Here is a 19396-nt window from a genome sequence, read left to right on the forward strand (position 1 = left end):
AATATAACACTTACTTTTTTTCATTTGTCAAGGCGATATATTCATTCATAACATTCATAAATCTTATGTTGTATTCCTTCAGGATTTATGATATGCATAAGCTCCATAAATATTCAATTATGCAGTCCATTTCTACTTCACATATATACATAGATGAGGATTTACTCGATGGAATGAGGACACTTCAACAATTTTATGAGGAATCAAATCATCTACAATGAACCATTTCTCTCCCTTCATAATGCATGCTGTATAATGCCCAAAATTATGTTCATTAATGGATTCTGGATCATGAAAGTTTACTATTCCGGCTAGAACATATTGTTTATTATTAACAGTTACTGTTGTGGTGAAATCATGTATTGGAACTTGAAATTTATGATCTGATGGACAGTTGATGAAAAGATGGTTATGGAAGTGTACACTTTTCAAAATGCATTGTGTACACTTGGTACTAACTCTGTTGAGAATTTCATGGATGGTCGTATCTAATATTTCTTGGAAATTTTGCCAATAGAGGTGGCCATAATTGAATATTGCTGCAAAACTGGGTTCTATAATAACCTCATCAATTTGTCTATTACCACATGATAAACACTCTGCTGTCATTGAATAACTTGGATTGTGATTGCAAATTACGGGACATAATTCTGCTACTGTCATTAATGTGTTTACAATTACCAAATCAGACCAGAATCTCATTTGTTTTTGAAAAAATTCCTTAGACTGGAAAATATTCAATCTCAGCTGCCGAACATACTGTTCATCAACTTCATCATTCATAATTATATATTTGATGAACTCAAATTCAGTAGTATTGGAACGAATGATGTCATTAAAAAAATTTTCTGCAGTACATGCTGCAATCAATATTTGAACAATACTGTCAAATCCGCATTTCTGCTGAAGGCAAAAAGAAATATCTTGATGAATCATTAGAAAAATATCAATAAATATTAATGGAAGTAGTAATTGAAAATTATTTACCTTTGGACATCTTGAAAGATTGAATGAAGCAACCACCAAAATTACAAACCGTCAATATACTGACTAACTTCATATATAACTTGCATTTTGTTTTTTTAAGAAACAATGAAAAACATTGCACTTTTATGGAACAACTTTTATTAATAATCTAAGGGGCATAAAATGATAAAAAATCGAGATAATTTTTTTCGTATAAGTACTTGAAATTGAACGTATCAATTAACATTCATGAAACAGAAAAAATCGAGGTAGCTGAGGCAACATGGAATATCCCATAACTGAATAACTCTTTCACTATAATCATTATGAAAATTCGATTATTGTAACCACCAACAAACATGGCGGTGCGATTAAAATGTCCGAGTTGGCATACGAGAATTTTTGGATTCGATAGCCGGTCAAAATAAACCAAAATTCATGACACTCCAATCTCACACAAATTATCTCATAAAAATGACTCAAGGGAGGTTTTTCAAAAGTGAAATTTACCTTCGCCCCTCAGAAAATGCAATACGAAGGGATAAAATGAGAAATGAGAATAAGTCGTGAAAACCTAAAAGAGTATACAAAAAAATGATTGATTATTACAACCGATTTGCTAATATGATTGGTCGTAAACAATAAGAGAAATAAGAAAAATTCCATAGAAAACAATAACATGGAATACGAAACTGTAGAAGTGAACAATCATGATTATAGAAAAATGAAATAAAATTAGTATGCAAAATGACCGTTCGGAAGCATATTGCTAATCTATTAGCAAAAAAACCATATTATATATGATGCAGGGGCAATTTCCCACTTCTTTTATTATATACAAGTCTTCGATTTTTTGGTACATAAAAAAGATGAGTGATGAGTCTCTGGAAGTAACACTTGGAGGCTAAATAACCTTTCTGGGAGTTACTTTTAATTATATTAGTGAACAGAATTCATTTGAAAGAGTAAAGAATAATAAGAAATATCGAAATTTGAACCCATGAAAATGTCCATTGCTAGTTGTATATGAATTACAATCTTTTATAGCACGCCGTGCAATAAGTCGAGTGTATTGCACGCTGCGCTTTGCGCAGCGTGCTTCAAACTCGACTTCTGCACGATGTGGCATAAAATAGTATAGAGCACTCGGACATAAACTTCATTTTCAACGAATATGAATACAGACCTCGTTTTCGGCTCGGCCTGTAAACTTCACATTCGTCGAAAACGAAATTTGTGCCCTTGTACTCTAATGTACTATTAATTATCCGTCTACTTGGATCACAGTACCGTAGTCCGAACTAAATGGTAAGGATTGAATAAAGATCCGATATGGAAAGGAAACAATGATGGTAGTAATCACCAAATGATGGAATTCAGAATATACATTGATATTATTATAGAACTTCAGACCATTTATTCCTTCTAGTATTATGTTCTCAATAAGCATACTTTCTGTTGGGATCAATCTACAGTATAGATAGTATTAGGGGACGTAATGCGTACAAAAATGATATTCTTCAAAAAAATGCAGCAAACAAAGTGATTTTTTGCACTATGAGCATCTGACTATTGCAATATTGCAACAGCCTTCAATATCACAGTGCGGATGAAATGATTGCCCGAATGCAAAATCGACAGGATTTTCGAATTCATCTAGTTTTTTAGAAATGTAACCGCTCTGAAACCAAGCATAACGAAATAAATTTTGGTACCTTGTTGATGATAATAGATTATGGACTAAAGACTGTAACTTTATGATATTGTTCCGCAAATGTAAANAGTTTTTTAGAAATGTAACCGCTCTGAAACCAAGCATAACGAAATAAATTTTGGTACCTTGTTGATGATAATAGATTATGGACTAAAGACTGTAACTTTATGATATTGTTCCGCAAATGTAAATTAATACCATAGTCCATTAGGACGACACTATCCGAACAATGACGAACATAATTCTTCCATATCTTAAAACCATATACGTCAAGGGGTTGAATTTTTCAACATAGTTAATAATTCTTTATCCGGAGGAGTAATTTCTTTCACGACTTGAGGACAGTGTCCGCTCCAGGAATCGATTCACAGTAGACCTCTAGGACCCACGTTTGGAAAAAAGACTTCCTTCAACCAGGTTTTGAAATGCTCTGAAAAATCAAGTACTAGATGATAATCCTAATTATTGTATAGAACATATCGTGTTTGTTAGGTCTTAAATATACGTGAAGTGAGTTTTCCCGATTTTGAAGGGGTGATGAACACATTCGCAGGTTTGAAGAGATTTTGCTCCACTATTGGACCGAAAGTTCCAGAAGGTGCATTTAAAACCAGGAAGAGAGGTGAAAGTAATTTTCCATCAGCAGAAATCAGAGGTTGTACTGTCTAACTATGGTTCGTTGAAGTTATCGATTGTACGACGCACGCTACTTGTTTAGTACCTTCTTCAGCTAATGATCGCCCTGAATGAATTTCCAAATGGAAACCACTTTCATCAGTATTATAAATGTTTTCTGGGCCATACGTATCCCAATAAGACCGAACTTTCAAGAGGAATTCGTCCGCTTCTTTTTGTAACTCTTCCCGAGTCTCCAATGTTTTTCTGGTGATGAATTTGTTAATCTTCCGAGATGTTATGCGGTGTGCTCGTTTGAAATAATGCAACCATCTGGACGAAGCTGTAAAACGAACGTCTTCGAAGCCGATTTCCTTCCGGGCTTGCAGGGCCAACCTTCGGAGGTCAGTATCGTGGACGATCAAACCTGCATCGATAGCATGCTTCATATTCTTTAATGTGTACTCCGAAATGCGTTTCTACTTCTCCATGTATGTCCCTCCTTTATTGATTTGATTCGCCCAGCGTCGTAACTGTCTACGCGATTTTATCTTCCTGAATCGATGGGAAACAGTTTCTATAGAGAGATTGTTCTTTTTTCCACTTCTCTAGAAGTCAACGGCATTCTTTTTATATTCGAAATCTACAGGTTCCTCATCCTCCGAACAACCGTCAGGTGATTTCTCTGTATGTGGTTGAAATTCTTTATCCCCGACCGCTATCATTTCGATATTTTTATAAGGCTCTTGAAAATCCAGGGATGTTTCTTCGATCATTTCAACTCCATTATATTCCTTCATTGATTGAATCAATATCCTGTCGAACGTGTCTGCTAATTCCCGTTCCTCNGTATGTGGTTGAAATTCTTTATCCCCGACCGCTATCATTTCGATATTTTTATAAGGCTCTTGAAAATCCAGGGATGTTTCTTCGATCATTTCAACTCCATTATATTCCTTCATTGATTGAATCAATATCCTTTCGAACGTGTCTGCTAATTCACGTTCCTCGTTGTTCACGGGTGATTCAGCAAGATTGAGAACTTCAAAATATTGCCATCAGAAGTCGGATAACGTTGATCGGATTAACTTTCATAGTAGAACAAGTATAGATCACGACACTCGCCGAAAAACTACTTTTCTCTTCGATGTATGATCATAGACTGATTGTAATTCACAAGAGGGATGGAAATGAAAAACATTGATATCGTATAGGTTATATTGATCAGAGTAATTTCATCCTCAGATAACAAATGAGCCATTTGCATCAATATGTTTACAACTCCCGAATATTCTTCAGTTGTGGTTCTGCATTATCAAACAGAATGGTAGTATCATATGTCGCCATTTACGTCTCATTGAAAACGATATCACATCGAAGCGATAAGAACAACCGAAATACATTTTAGTTAACCTCCCCGACACCACTCCTGGATCCTGTCCCAATGGTTTTCGTCATCATTAGCCGTAAGCTTCGTTTTGTACAGGAAACGGTTTGAAATTTCGCAATTCACGAAAAATCAATTTTTTTAAGTTTTAAATTTCGATTAAAAAAAAATCAAAACACGTATTCTGTATTTTTTTCTACTTTTTCAAATGGAATTTATCGCATGGGATTTCCATCAAAAGTTTTTTTTCTATGAGAAAAATGAATTTTCACAAGGGTAGTTTACCCTCCATATTTCACCCCCCGGAGACGGTTCTAATTCGCATTTTCATCATTCCTTGTGACCTTCATGATACACTGCGAAAGAGTTGTTCAAAAAGCTTCCTTATGTGTGCAATCGAAAAATGACCCCGAGAGGTGGTCAACTTCAGAGAGCACTTTCACCCCCTAAAACCCAATATGGGCAGCTAAAAAAAAATACGTGCCCCTTAGTTTTGGGTCCCCTATAACATTTAAGTTTCATCGAAATCGAAGGTGGACACCTGCGTAGTGTTCCTTGTCAGTGAATGGTTTTTCACAAATGTGACATTCTTGTGCTCTAGTGCAATCTAAAACTTGTTCAGGTGTGAGCTGTTTCATCGGCACGTTTGTGTTTAAACATTTTTGAACTTCATGGGCAATTCTTTCTAATTCATTCAAAAACCAATCAATACAATCTGAACCTCGTTTTATTTTGAATTCAAATCGATTATCATCCAAAGCACAATGTAGATAAAATGCTGCGCTATGAGGAATATGTTTCTGATATACGACATCACCTCCAGTTGATTTAAGAATACACTCAAGATCACCATATATCACGAGGGGAACCATCTCTTTAAATGTATAATTTTTGAAACTGAGAAGATTATTCCCTTCCTTTGGTAATAACATTTCACACTTACTGATATCAAAGCAATCTTTTCTATGATTTTCAAACGATTCTACAGCATTGAAATGATCTAAACAGCGATCACAAAACCATGAATGATGCAAAGTGATAAACTGGCCGCATATCATGTTCAATTTGTGTATCATCACAGAGTAACAAGAGATGAATTACAGGCCAATTGGATTGATTTTTACTTAAATAAAAAGGAACGATTTGTTTTTCTTCTATTTCATAAACATTAATTGCTAAACCATTCATAATTTCGAATTTCGGAATCGTCTTCAATTCTATTGGGAAATTGAGGTTCTTATAATTCAGTTTGGTAATATTGTCCGGTAGAGTTGCAATTGAAAAATGAGGATAAGAACTCACCCGATTAGAATTTTGCGTAGCAGGATGATGAGCTGCAGTGACAGCCCATAAGAAACAAAATTCATCATTATTTTTTATATTCACCACTGCTTTTTTAGATTGAATATGTTTCGGTAAAGGGATGAAAGTATTGAGATCCGCTGCTAGTGGTACATATTTGTTAATATTGATTGTCAAATTGATTATTTCTGTACGCTGCCAACCTGAGTCTCGATCTTGAAAACCTTCTACTTTTGAAAGCAATTTCTCGATCAAATTATTATCAAACCATTGTTTTAAACATGTAGAAGGTAAAATCATTTCATTTTTAGTATTAAAATATTTAGTCTCTTCTATTGTTTTACCATTTTTTTCAACCTTAAATTTGCATGCCAATATTCCATTGACTTTGAGACTACCATGTTTCTGTAGAGCATTCTTCAAATGTGGAATGGTCAATGATTTTGAATTCTTGAAAAAAGATTCAAGATCTTTACGTTGCAAATTAACGATTGCACCTATTCTTATCCGTTCTCTGAAGGCTGAATCCATATCCTTCCATAATACACGTTTTTTTAACTTTTTTTTGGATGTGATGTGACATCAAGTCTTCCACCACGATGTTTCTTCTGTTTGAATTTTTCACAAAAGCCATGAATGTAGCCAATAGTTGCTTACAGTCGCATTTTTTCACCTACACTCAAATCATTAGCTTTTTTTGTAGTATTTTTCCATTTTTTATATAATGTTGACACCACCTTATCCAGTGGTCAGCATCTACAGCAGTTGCATCTCTATACGCGTTCTCAAATATTTTTAACACTCGCAAACACGTTTTGATATCCATAGTGCATAGATATTACAACACCTCCCACTCCTTCGTTCTGCACTGAATAATCATGATTAAAAATTGATATGAAAATATTCCTACCATAAGAAAACAATTTTTCTCCCCTTGAAATAGTCAATTTAGTATGGAATAATAGTACTTGAGTATTGATGTTGAAATACTCCAACTGTAGAACAATTGTGAAAGATTATTTTCACTACAGAAATATTTAAAAATGGTAAAGAACGATCCCAAGCGATTGGTTCAGATGAAGTTTAGGGAGTGATTGTGGATAATCTGACTAGGCGCCTTTGATAGGCTTACTTCTATATATATAGTCAACACCCCCATAGAATTACCTTGAAATGTTTATGTTTAAGGAATACGTTAGATTATATTATGTTATATTAATTTAGATTATTGTTTTCTTTCCAATTTTTCCTTGCGGTTAGATTAAATTAAATTTATTGGATTCTATTCCCATTGTAGTATACAAATTGTGGGAACAGTTTTTCTCATTCTCAAATGAAGAGATATTTATGTTAAATAATAAGGAGAGTATTGATACTTTTTTTGGCTGATGATCTATATACTTTTTACAATTACATCATTGTTCAAAAATTTCTTTATGCACTACATTTTTCATATAACTATTTCCGTCTTCTTCATTTTTCATTTTACCTCCTTCAGTCATGCATATTTTCAATTTTTCACTTGCCCTCACTTTTGACAATGCCACGTATAATTGACCATGACTGAATACGTTACTTTTAAGATAAACACCTACTCTTTTTAATGTCTGTCCGTTGACATTTTTCAATGTACCCATTTTGGAATTGATCATATTTTTTTTCCTTAAATCAAGACGTACCAAGTTTCATTTAAATGTCAACGAGTATGAAAATTTTTCATCTCTCTAATCTCATTTCAATCGAACGGAATAAGGAAAATGGAAAGTAAGATGATCAGCAAGAAAATAAAAATATCAATTGTGCAATGTCTCCGAAAAATTTTCTTTCAATTGAGTTTTTTTCCTTCAAGAATGTTGGTAGATTAATATTTTTCGTTTTCATGATCTGATTTCATTGAGAAATGAGAAAAATGAAATGAATGGAAATGAGAAAAATGCAGGGAGAGATGGTCAGCAAGAAAATAAAAAAAAGCGATTTTTTAATTTTCTGAAAAATTTCAAAACTGTTTTTTTTAGATGAAAAAATATCAATATGTTCCCTTTCTATGATCTAATTTCAATGGAAGAAAGTGAGAAAAAACGGAGATACGTGATTAGCAAGAAAATGAAAATTTCGATTTTTCAATGTCTCCGGAAAGTTTTAAAAGTGATATATTTTTTCAAATAATGGAAGAATATCTATTGTAACATGTTATTTTTCGACCGTTCGACGGTAAAGGTGTCGTCCAAACGAGAAGTCACCCTAGCGGAGCGAGAGTCATATTTTTGTTGATTTTGGATTGTCTCTAATTTGTTTTGATTTATATCGAGCCATTTTTCGTCGCTCACCGGTTCATCGTGGGACGTTTGGGACCTCTGGAGGACTGGAGCTGGACAGGAAGGCCGATTTCGACTTAGAGAATCCCGGATTGGATTGGGTCCAGACGGTTTGGGACTTCGAATTCTCCCGCATTTGGAGGAGCTACCTCGGTCGCCCGTGGAATGGCGCTAGCTCGCGGAGCACGNAGAAGGCCGATTTCGACTTAGAGAATCCCGAATTGGATTGGGTCCAGACGGTTTGGGACTTCGAATTCTCCCGCATTTGGAGGAGCTACCTCGGTCGCCCGTGGAATGGCGCTAGTTCGCGGAGCACGAATTTGGGAGATCACCTGACGACTTAACGGCCAGGACTAAATTATTTCGGACCCATGGCAAAAGGGCCGAACAATTTGATAATGTGGGAAATATTATTTGAGAATTTTTGGTGGATTGAACCACATAAAATATTGTGTATTTTACCCTTGTATTTGAGAAATCTTGGGCATGGAAACCACGTGGGTTTTCCGTTTTCGGTCAATGGGAATTGAGTCAGTTGTTGCCGCCAGCCAATGGGAGAGCTGGATTTTGGCGAAATCGCGAGACGCNTCAGTTGACGAATAGGGATTAATTTGACTCAGTGATTTTATTGTTTGACAAATTGCGGTTAGGGATTTGGAATTGTATCGAGTCGTTAGAGTGTTATTTGTTTTGTTGAAATTTATGTTCCGGAGGAAATAAGGGGTTTCTAAAGACTTGATTAATTTCATTGATTTACATTATATTTTTATTGATCTATTTTATTTATTTTGGTTATTAAACAGATCGTTACCCCGATTTCGGAATTTTGTTACTTTAGTCAGCCTGTTACCCAGTCATTTCAGGTATTCATTCAGGTGGTTTTGAGAGGACCCAGACGCTTCCGCGGTTGATGCTGAGTTTGCCGGTCTCCACCTGGTTTTGCGGATTTTTTGGAATTCGATAATTTTGTACGTTTTAGACGTGCTGGCGCCCAACTTTGTTTTTGGTAAATGGGTCGCCGAGGGCAACGTATTTAGCATCGTCTCCCGTAGCGGTGCGAAAATTACGTCACAATATATATATATATATACCTGCATAATGGATTGGCATTATCTTCAGAATTTACGGATTTCGAGGTATTGGAGGATGAGGAGGGATTGATGGAGCTGGGNTAGAATTATGAAAATGATCGAACGGATCATTCTCATTTTGAAGTAATCCATAGAAATAACTAATTATTCACCTTAATCTTAAGGATAATAAATTATTTTTTGAATCATTAGCTATAAATCTTTGAAAATCGAGAATGTTCTCAAAACGTAAACAACTCTAAGAATTGCGTCATTTTGCAGAAATAACTGCGCATACAGCATACTCGTAGATCTTTCCATGTCTTTCGCATGATGAGATTTTTCCATAAAAAATATATTTGAGGATTTTTGTAATCGAGAAGATACTCAACATGTGGAAAATTTGAAGAAATTCGATTACGTTTACGTTTTGGAATGTTCGAGAACATTCAGAATGATTAAATATACCTTTTGTTTTTAATCTCGAATGATCCATAGTAATAAACAATTGTTCATACTAATTTTGAGAATAATAAATAATTTTTTGAAATCATTAGTCATAAATCTTTAGTTCAAGTACTAAAACGTAATGAAAACGTGTCTGAATCGAATAATCTCAATCATTCCCTCGGTTTTATACAATAAACGCGGCGCCCTGTGATCAAAGCTCATTAACATTCTAGCTCTGAAGAAAGCACCAAGTGCAGTTCTTGATCTATCATTCACAAAATTTGGTGAGTTCTAATATTCTATTTTTCAATAAACTTGAAAAAATATTCGTATAGTTTTAAAGCTCAAAAAAATTCATTGGATTCCGTCAGGTAGAGCGCTGCATTTGAGAAAACAATTTGATACATTGATTTTAAAAAGATGAGTACAAGATTTTCGAAGAAAAACCGAAAAATTTAAATATCTCAAAAATTTTGAATAAAGAGATAAATGTATCCTGATTGAAATAGCAGACATCGAGATGGATATTTCGACAGGAGAAAATTTAAATCATTCGAATAGTTTTTTAGATATTTTATAAAAAATATTTGAATGATTACGAATAAATGAAGTTTCTTTCTAAGAATCTTATATGAAAAATGAACCGAAATCTGCTGCATACTACACTGTGATTGTCTGGAATCCAATATTGAAGAATAATATTGAAGAAAAATCCATAGTAGTTCTCAGTTTCCTAAAATCGATTTTCCTCATAAAAAATACTAGCTCACCGTTTACCGGTATGGCGGTCCCTGCTGCTGCGAAGGAGGCCCCTGTGAGGATTATCCTTGTTGCTGTGGGCCTGGGAGACTATTCAGTGGGCATGGGCCTGGGTTATATGGTGAGATTGCGATGTTGGAAAGAGGGGCCTTTTCAAATATGGAAGTACGACCTGTTGGCCCGTCAATAATCCTCAAAACCGTTGAGATCCCAGAGATGTCGAGCCAAACGTGGATTCTATCAGCAGTGCTTCGCAAAGCACCAGAAATCACACTGTCCAAACTTGGTGTGGAACTCCGATCCATTCAGTCGGGATTTAAACATTATCACGAATGTGATAATATCCTCCACGAATTGGATTCATGTTTCCTTCTGAAATTATTAATCAATTAACCAAATTTAATTTTAAATTATTTCTAGACGTTTCATTTGATTTTTCCATTCATCTATGAAATACGATTTGATGAAAAAATGTGGGGAAATATTTTTCTAGATATCAATCAACAGACAGTGTTTGAAAATTTTCAATGAAAAATAATCAATTAAGCTCGTAAAGCAAAAGCTATTCATGAAAGAATCATTATTCCATGATAAGAAAATGATGATTAAAATTTAATAAATCCACAAATGTTAAAGATGAGATATTTTCAATGGAAAATCTTAAAAGATGAGTTGTAATTGCATCAATGTTTCATAAAAACATTGATACATACACTCATCATGTTTCAACCAATTCGACAATTGAAATTTCTAATTAAAATAACTTCCCTATTCAGGAGATTAATATTTACTCAGAATCAAATAATTAAAAAATCACTCCACATTTCTTCAAATTGATTTCCTCTTATTCTACTGAAAACCACTAATTTACTTTTAAATTCGCTACAAATTCATTGTTATTTCAACAAGCACTTACTTTCAATTACGCAATACGTTAGAAGTCGATTAGATGATTCTTCCGGTCCGGCGATCTCAGAGTAACTGATCGATGTAACTCATTAGTTTCTTCACTCTGATTGGTGTTGAACAAGAATAGATGATTTTGACTGGAACATTGGACTCAATCAAATATTCCAGATGAAAAATCATTAAAAAATTTTCTGTGATGAGCCTATGATGATTTTTATTGCGCTTTTTTCATGATATTGAAAAATAACGATTTTTTGATGAAAAATAATCGTAAAATAAGATCTATTATTTTACGACTATCTATTTAAAGCCTTCGAAGCGGAGTTATTTCTCAAATTGTTAATATTCCCGAAAAACATAGAAATATCAATTTCTCACTCTATTAGTACTATCATATTTCATTTTTCATTAGATGGTCACGAAAAAGAGGAAAAATTTTACAAGTTGAGACTCCTCGGATAATTTCTAGAACATTCTACAATATTTTGCTGAAGAACCTTCTAGAAAAAATTAGAAAAATGTTTATAGTACTCATTAAACATTGATGTACTATGTAATGTAAGTTTATTATACTATCATGAAGTTCACCTTCTGGAAAATTTTAACATGAAAATAATAAGTTCGCAAACAGTCGCCCCCCTCGCGCCGTACTCCAGTTCACCCCTTTCCCTCACGCAACTCTTCTAAGAGTATCGGCTGAGCGCAAGGTGTCAAGTTACTCAAAGATCTGATTCGAATGTTTATATTATTTATCACATTCTTTTCAATCGTGAGAACGGAATGCTGACTGTAGTCTTTTGAAGATCTGAAGTTCTAGAACATCCGATACATGGATAAAACAAGATTTTTGAGAGAAACAAAATTTTTTTTTCTGAAAAATCGACGGTTTATAGAATCTATCTAAATTTGATGAATACCATGAAACGGTATCGAATTCATCATACTTTTCAAAGTAAAATTTCTAGAGAATTCTAACATTGAATAATCACCAGGAATAAAGAATGATAAGAAAATTCTCGGGAAAATTTTCATCACATTCTAACCCTGTGCCCATAAACTCTCCTTCTCGGACCCCATGGTCCCACAACTGTCTGACCCTTATGACCCTCGTTCACCCCTCATCCTCCCCGGACATCATCGCCAGTCCATCCCTCCCTCAATCAACTCATCCACCTACAACTACTTGACCCTTATTTCCAGAACATTCCGAAAACGTATGGCAAACGTTTTCAAAATTATATTCAATGTTTCCCCTCGTAACAGTCTTCTCGCCCCCGGTCTCCTAGCCACCTTCTCTTCCCCCGTGGTCAGGTTAACGATGACTGTCTGACCCTCGCTCACCCTCTCACACCCCCTGCTCCGACGGCTGTCAGACCCTTGCTTAGCGCCCATTCCATAAAAATTCTAGAACATTCTGAAAACGTATGATAAACGTTTTTAAAATTCGAGAACATTCTGAAAACGTATGATAAACGTTTTCAAAATTATATTCAATATTTCTTTTGGCTGTGTGACCCTTATGTCTTGCCTCGTTCTCCTTGCCCCCTGCTCTTACCCCCATGCTCCGACCCCTCGCGCCTGACGAACTCTTCCGACTCTCGCTTACCCCCCATAAACTTCTAGAACATTCTGAAAACGTAGGATAAACGTTTTTGCCTGACCCTCGTGACCCTTACGCCACGCGCTGAGCCTCGACAACGCTCTACGACCCACGTGACCCTTTCTACCCCACCCCGCACCAGGCCCTAGTCGAACCTTCTAGCACCCCGCCCCCCTCCCCCCTCTCCACGCCCCGCACTGGCTTCTAGCCGAAACTTCCAGAACATTCCACCCCCCTCCGCCCTTCACTTCACGCCGCCCGGCTCTGGACCTGATGACTCATTTCTCAAGGTCAAAGTGATCCAGAACCGGCTTTGTTATACTACTTGCATCGATTGCAGATTCATATTCCATTGATACATACTGTCCATTGATGGTTCTCCAGGAATCCGATGGGTCTTTCCAAAATAATTTGTCATCCCGGAAACTCTCGTAATATTATTACCAGATAATATTTAACGACAATGAATAGCGAACTGATGAAACAGCTTGATTCAAGTGATATATAGGAGAGAGTGGGGTAAAACGGATCGTTTTCCATCGTCAGTAACTAGATATCGGCAGCGTATAATTGAACTTTTTTTTTTCAATTTTGTTATTTTTTTTTCAAGTGTCAAAATATGACCTGATCTATTCCAATCGTAAGACTTGTTCGGGAGATATTGATAACTTTTCGCCACGGCGGGCGGGAAGTGCACATTTAAATCTGACTTCTAGCTTAGGCCGTGACGAAAATTTGCGTTCTAATCACGAAAAGTAAAGTAAAAGACCCTCTTATCATTATGTACATATCATATATTATTATTATTATTATTAGTTCATATATAAACTAATATATATATTATTATGTATGGAAACATGTATGATAGATATAAAAGTCATACACATGGTAATATGTGGAGAGAATATATGAGTCATATAAGATGACTTATATTATCATATAATCCTCATACATGTGGACATACATATCTTATGTACAAGGCCGTATATGTCCCTTTATATGGGCATATATATACCGAAATATATCACGTATATATGACAAGTATATAGATCATATATACATCATATATTTTCTCATATATTTTGACATGTATCATGAAGTATACAACTTTTTTGGCGGATTCATACATGCGAAATTATATCCCATATATGACATATATGTCTCATATATTTCCACCTCTTTTTAGTCATATATTTATTTCCGTGGGGGATTTCTTCCGAGAGTAACATTCTCTAGATGATGATTGTCGTCAATATGATATTTCAATCCTAAAGTTGAAAATTGTCGATGGGAAATCAATACATTTGAATTTATTTAATTAAATTTAATAATTGCTGCATTACCTATGAAACTACGCAAAATGCTTACTTCAGAGTTTTCTCCTACGAAAATCAGTGAACTAAATTATTTTAAACATTTTTCCTCGATTATTCTGTGAATCATCATAACCGAAATAGGAATAACAAATGAAATTTGGTATCAAGGATTCAATTTCATGTTCTTCGATATTTTCTCCATTCTCAGCAGGTGAACTTTTCTAATAAAACAGTGTTTATGAGTAAATACAATCGAAAAGAACCATGAATCTATTCATCACAGCGCAAATTGTATGATGACATACATCCTTCATGAATTTTTCCGATAATAATTACACTGATCGAGATGTGCAATTTCATTTCTCGCTACCCAAGAATTTTCTCACCTAAATGTTCCATCACATTAAAATAAATTTCCATGTAGTTTTTGTAGTGGAATTCAACAAATTATGACTACATCAATTAATGAATCACAGCCGCAAAATTTTTCAATTTTTTTTTCTCTTTCTTTTTATTTTTCAGCACTGATTTCGCCCAACTTTCACAGAAGCTTGAGATAATATGTATGAAGATACCGAAATTAATAACAAATGTCCCCGGACAAAACCACGAAATTTCCAATCCAAAAATTTTCTGATGCTAATGTTCCATCACGTAAAAATAAGTTTCTATGTCGTTTTTGTGGTAGGATACAACAAATAAAAACATCAGTTAATAAATCCCAGTCAGGAATTTTTCGACAATTATTATATGTAATAATAATGATGATGTTTTTGCTGTTTAGGCACAGAATGCGAGCCAACTTCAAGCTCACACGTAAGAGGGTCTGCGCTATGGTTCGGGCGGATAGCATGACAGGGATAAGATTTGCCACAACAAGTGCCAAATCTGATTTCACATCGGTCAGATATAAAGTGGAACGTGGGCCTTTTGCCGAAGTTACGAATAATCATATAGATTATTTTCGGAGGCTTTTGGGAAACCGTACTGTGACTGATCCGGAGGAGTGTGAAGGATATAATATCGATTGGGTCAAGATGGTTAAAGGTAAACGGAATGAATTTTCTTGAGATAATGGTTAATTTGCCATCTATGAATGAAGTTTTCATCACTGAGGCCCGATAAATGGTACTTACGGTGGCTGTGTTCAGCGGGGGTAAATGGCGTTTAGAAGAACGAACCATAAAACGAAGCCAGGTATAGTAAGTGAGACTTACTGCTCCTTGGTTCGTACAATCGTGCAGTTAGTAGATGTATAACCTACATTACTTGTGTAAAAGTGCAACATGAAGTGATCCGTTATGGCTGCGGCTTCGGCGGATCCCAGGCAGGACTCGCCGAGCTCCAACAACCGTCCCAAGCTTGGCTTAACCTCGACTTGCCGAATCTTGGTAGACAAATGTGGGTCATAATTTAGCCAATGGTTCAGCCAGTGTTCAGCCAATGGCGCATCTTGAGCCTTGGTTACCAGGGTCGGACCAAATATGGACGAAGACTGTCCGCCAACACTTGGTCAACGAGGGGCTGCCAACCGTGGCCCAAGCTTTGTAGCCAATGAGTAGCCAGAATCGACAGATGTTCATTGGCGGCCATTCCTGGTCCAAGCTCGATTAGCCCGTCTTCGGCCAAGCATCGGGTAGCACAGCCTTCATCCAACATTGGTCCGACTGTGGTAGCCAAGGTTCAAGCTCTACCACTGGCTGACGACTGGCTCAGCCCCTGACTGAATTATGGTCCACGCTTGTCCACCAATGCCTGATGAGTCAGGGTTGAGCCAAGCTTGAACCAGCTGTTGAGAAGAGGGGGAGGGAGGCGTATTTGTAAAAACTCTCAGGGTTGAAGGAAGGGGGAAAGGACAGAATAATAATAATAATAATAATAGTAATAATAATAATGATATGTTATCCTCTGCCTTGCGGTAGAAAATAACATATTGAGATGCATCAAAGATCTTGCGCCGCTCTGGAGAACGCGCTTCACCATAACATCTAGTGAGGGGAGGCTGACTCGGGGTTGATGCAGTTCAGAAGAGGAGTTTTTCAGGGTGATACCCTGAGTCTCCTCTTGTTCTGCATTTCACTGATGCCGATTGCGTTGTGTGAGAGGGTATCAAGCCGGAAGACCTGGCGATAGGAGGCATCAGATCAGTCATGTATTTGAGATGGATGATCTGAAGTTGTTTGCCTCGGGAGAGCGGCAACTCAAGCTTTTGCTGGATGTTGTCGCGGTGTATTGACGTGCGGTTGGTATGAGTTTCGGATTGGACAAGTGTGCCGTCTTCCATATGAGGAGGGGTAAAGTGGGTGACGAGGTGAGTGATCTCCAGCTTGTGGATGGAAGTTTCATACATCATCTTGGTACCGAAGAGTCATATAGATATCTTGGATTCAATCAGCGGTCGGTAGTGGACGCTGAGGCAGTCAAGGAGACTCTTCGCGGTGAATACCGGCGGCGGCTACGGAGAGTTTGGAAATCCGAGCTTTCCGGCAAGAATAAAGTCACTGCATCGAACATGTTTGCTGTCCCAGTGCTTCTCTATTCCTTTGGCGTCCTCAAATGGAGTAGAGATGAGCTGAAACAGCTGGGCAGAGATACCCGTAAGCTGATGAACATCCACAGAAGTCTGCATCCCCGATCTTCAAGTCCGCGATTGTATTTTCCGCGCGAGAATGGGGGGGCGAGGCTTTCTCAGTTTAGAGGCTCTTCATGATCGTCTAGTCCTCGGTTTAGCTTGTGACATTATGAATGGCTTGGATCCGCACTTGGAATTGGTACGTGATCATTAGCTCCGTGGAATCCAGGCCTTTCTGTATAAGGCAACAGATGCCGCAGCAGCTTCCCTCGGTTTAGAGTTTCGTCGTGGCCGAGATGGTCAGTTGGCTGGTGACTCATTAGCCAGCATGACCAAAGCTCGGCGTAGAGCGACCATCAAGCAGGCGGAGCAGTCCACCTTGTTCCGCCAGCACATCGATAGGCCCATGCATGGCGCGTTTTTCCGTCATATAGAAGGTCAGGGCCTAACTTTTCAGCTGACATTTTCTTTCTTGAAGTCCGCTGGCTTGATGTCCGAGACTAAGAGTTTCATCTGCGCATGTCAGGATGGTGTAATAAATACCCTGGTCTATCGAAGCTGTGTTATGGGGTTGCAAGTTCCTGACACCCGGTGTCGGGCTTGCAAACAGTCCCCCGAAACTCTGATCTTCTGTCGGCCTGCCCGAGATATGCTATCACGAGTTATATTCATCGTCATAATGCGGCCCTAAGAGTGCTTTATTTCCATCTGCGGCACTCCTATGGAATAGACAGAACGCCACTGCTGCCACATGCTCCGGGAGGTTTTGAGTCCGTTGTCGTGAATGAGAGGTGTAAGATTTATTGGAACTTCTCCTTCGCGGACCGTCAGGCCAATCGTTGCAACAAAACCTGACGTCTTTCTCTACGATTTTGATGACAAAATCATCTATGTCATCGAGTTTTCGGCTCCCGCTGAGAGCAATATCACGGTGAAAGAAGAGGAGAAACGGCTTAAATACTAGCCGCTTCTGTTTGAGCTAAGTCAAGCAACTCGGGGATTTAAAGTGAAGTTGGTTGTTCTCATCATTGGTTCTTTAGGGGGAATGAAACAGTCATTTATATCTGAGATCGAAACCATCCCGGCCTGTAGGCGTCAAGCCTTTATGTTGGCTAGCCAAATGCAAAAGGCCGTCATCCTTGGGTCTCTTGGTCAACTTAGACAGCACGATTCTGGACTGCAATAGAGTTTACCCTCCGGTTGGAGGGAGGACTATTGCAGAGCGATTAGGAGAAGTTTGTATCGGTTAGCTTGCTGGGCGGTCTTCGAGGTGAAGTCGGAACCCTCGAGGATCACTCAGCAATCCCATTTGCATGGAACAATAATAATAATAATAATAATAATAATAATAATAATAATAATAATAATAATAATAATAATGGTCCATGGTGGTGTCGGGCTAACCACCCGGCGGCACCTATACCCGGTTCCGTCATCGAGCCGCGGCAGAGCCCCCCACAATCGGTCCCTCTCGGATGGGGACCGCGGATTAGTTGAGAGGGGTGAACGATCTGGATCCAATGGTAACAACCCGGCTGTCCAAAGGATTAGGTGGACGGCGGAACTCAAGGAGGACCTCATGCAATGTTGGCAGGACAGTGTGCCGGCGCAAGTGGGCCACATGGCAAGAATGCGAAGCTCGTGGTGCGCAATGCACCCTGAGTTTTCGCACTTCACAATTCAGCATTTGAGAGATCAAGCCAGTCGCTTGCGCCGACAGGGATATGATTTGCTTGTCGTTCCACGGGGGCTGATGGATCCTCCTCCTCTTGTGGTATCTCAGAGGAGTGAGGATATACAGTCAAAGCAACCGACCCAACAGAGCCATGAGGAGCCTCAGGGGTCCTCGCGTGATATAGGGGCAAGACGAGAGAGAGTCACAGGGAAGTTCCGTCTCCGGCCTGAAGATCTGGCCATTGAGAATGCAGGTCTGGCCGCAGTCCTTCCTCCGGATATCAACTTGCTCGATCTGAACTGGGCTGTGTATGATGCGGCTCTTCGTTTGAAGCCGCAGAACCCAAGTGAAGGGTCATTTGAGGTGAAAACGCGAAGGCGCATTGTACAGCTCCAAGGTAAAGTCGATGAGACTAGGAAGCAGGCGTCGCGCATTCAGTGTGCGATTGACTTCATCATCGGTTGTAAGCCTTTTACAGCGCGCATTCGTAAAATATCCGCGAATTTGCGCTACCATCATCACACGCTGAATAAAACAGTCTTCCTCTTAATTAAGGAGAGGTTTGTTGAGAGGGTGCGCGTTCTGGGGACCATGAAACGGTCTCTGGAACAGCGGTTGCATCGGGTGGTAGACAATTCTGTCTTCCATTCTGATCCCAGTCGCTGGTTCGAGCCGCCTACGCCTGCGCCGGATAAGATGCCTTCAGTTGAGCGAGTTGAAGAGTTCTGGGGAGATCTGTATGGTCA

The 19396-nt window shown here is 38.0% G+C and overlaps 1 protein-coding gene across 1 annotated transcript in view; it reads left to right on the plus strand.

Annotated features, from left to right (window-relative positions):
• The first annotated feature begins 15192 nt into the window (after positions 1 to 15192).
• LOC107040112 (D-2-hydroxyglutarate dehydrogenase, mitochondrial) overlaps positions 15193 to 19396 on the plus strand; it is a 360887-nt gene continuing 356683 nt past the window's right edge. Inside the window, exon 1 of the mRNA XM_015260059.2 lies at positions 15193 to 15450. Within this exon, the coding sequence (XP_015115545.1) occupies positions 15195 to 15450 (256 nt within the window). The 5' untranslated portion in view covers positions 15193 to 15194. The remainder of the gene's footprint in view (positions 15451 to 19396) is intronic.

This window comes from Diachasma alloeum, unplaced genomic scaffold (genome assembly GCF_001412515.2).
Source record: "Diachasma alloeum isolate Michigan unplaced genomic scaffold, Dall2.0 Dall_scaffold_00318, whole genome shotgun sequence".
NCBI classification, from domain to species: domain Eukaryota; kingdom Metazoa; phylum Arthropoda; class Insecta; order Hymenoptera; family Braconidae; genus Diachasma; species Diachasma alloeum.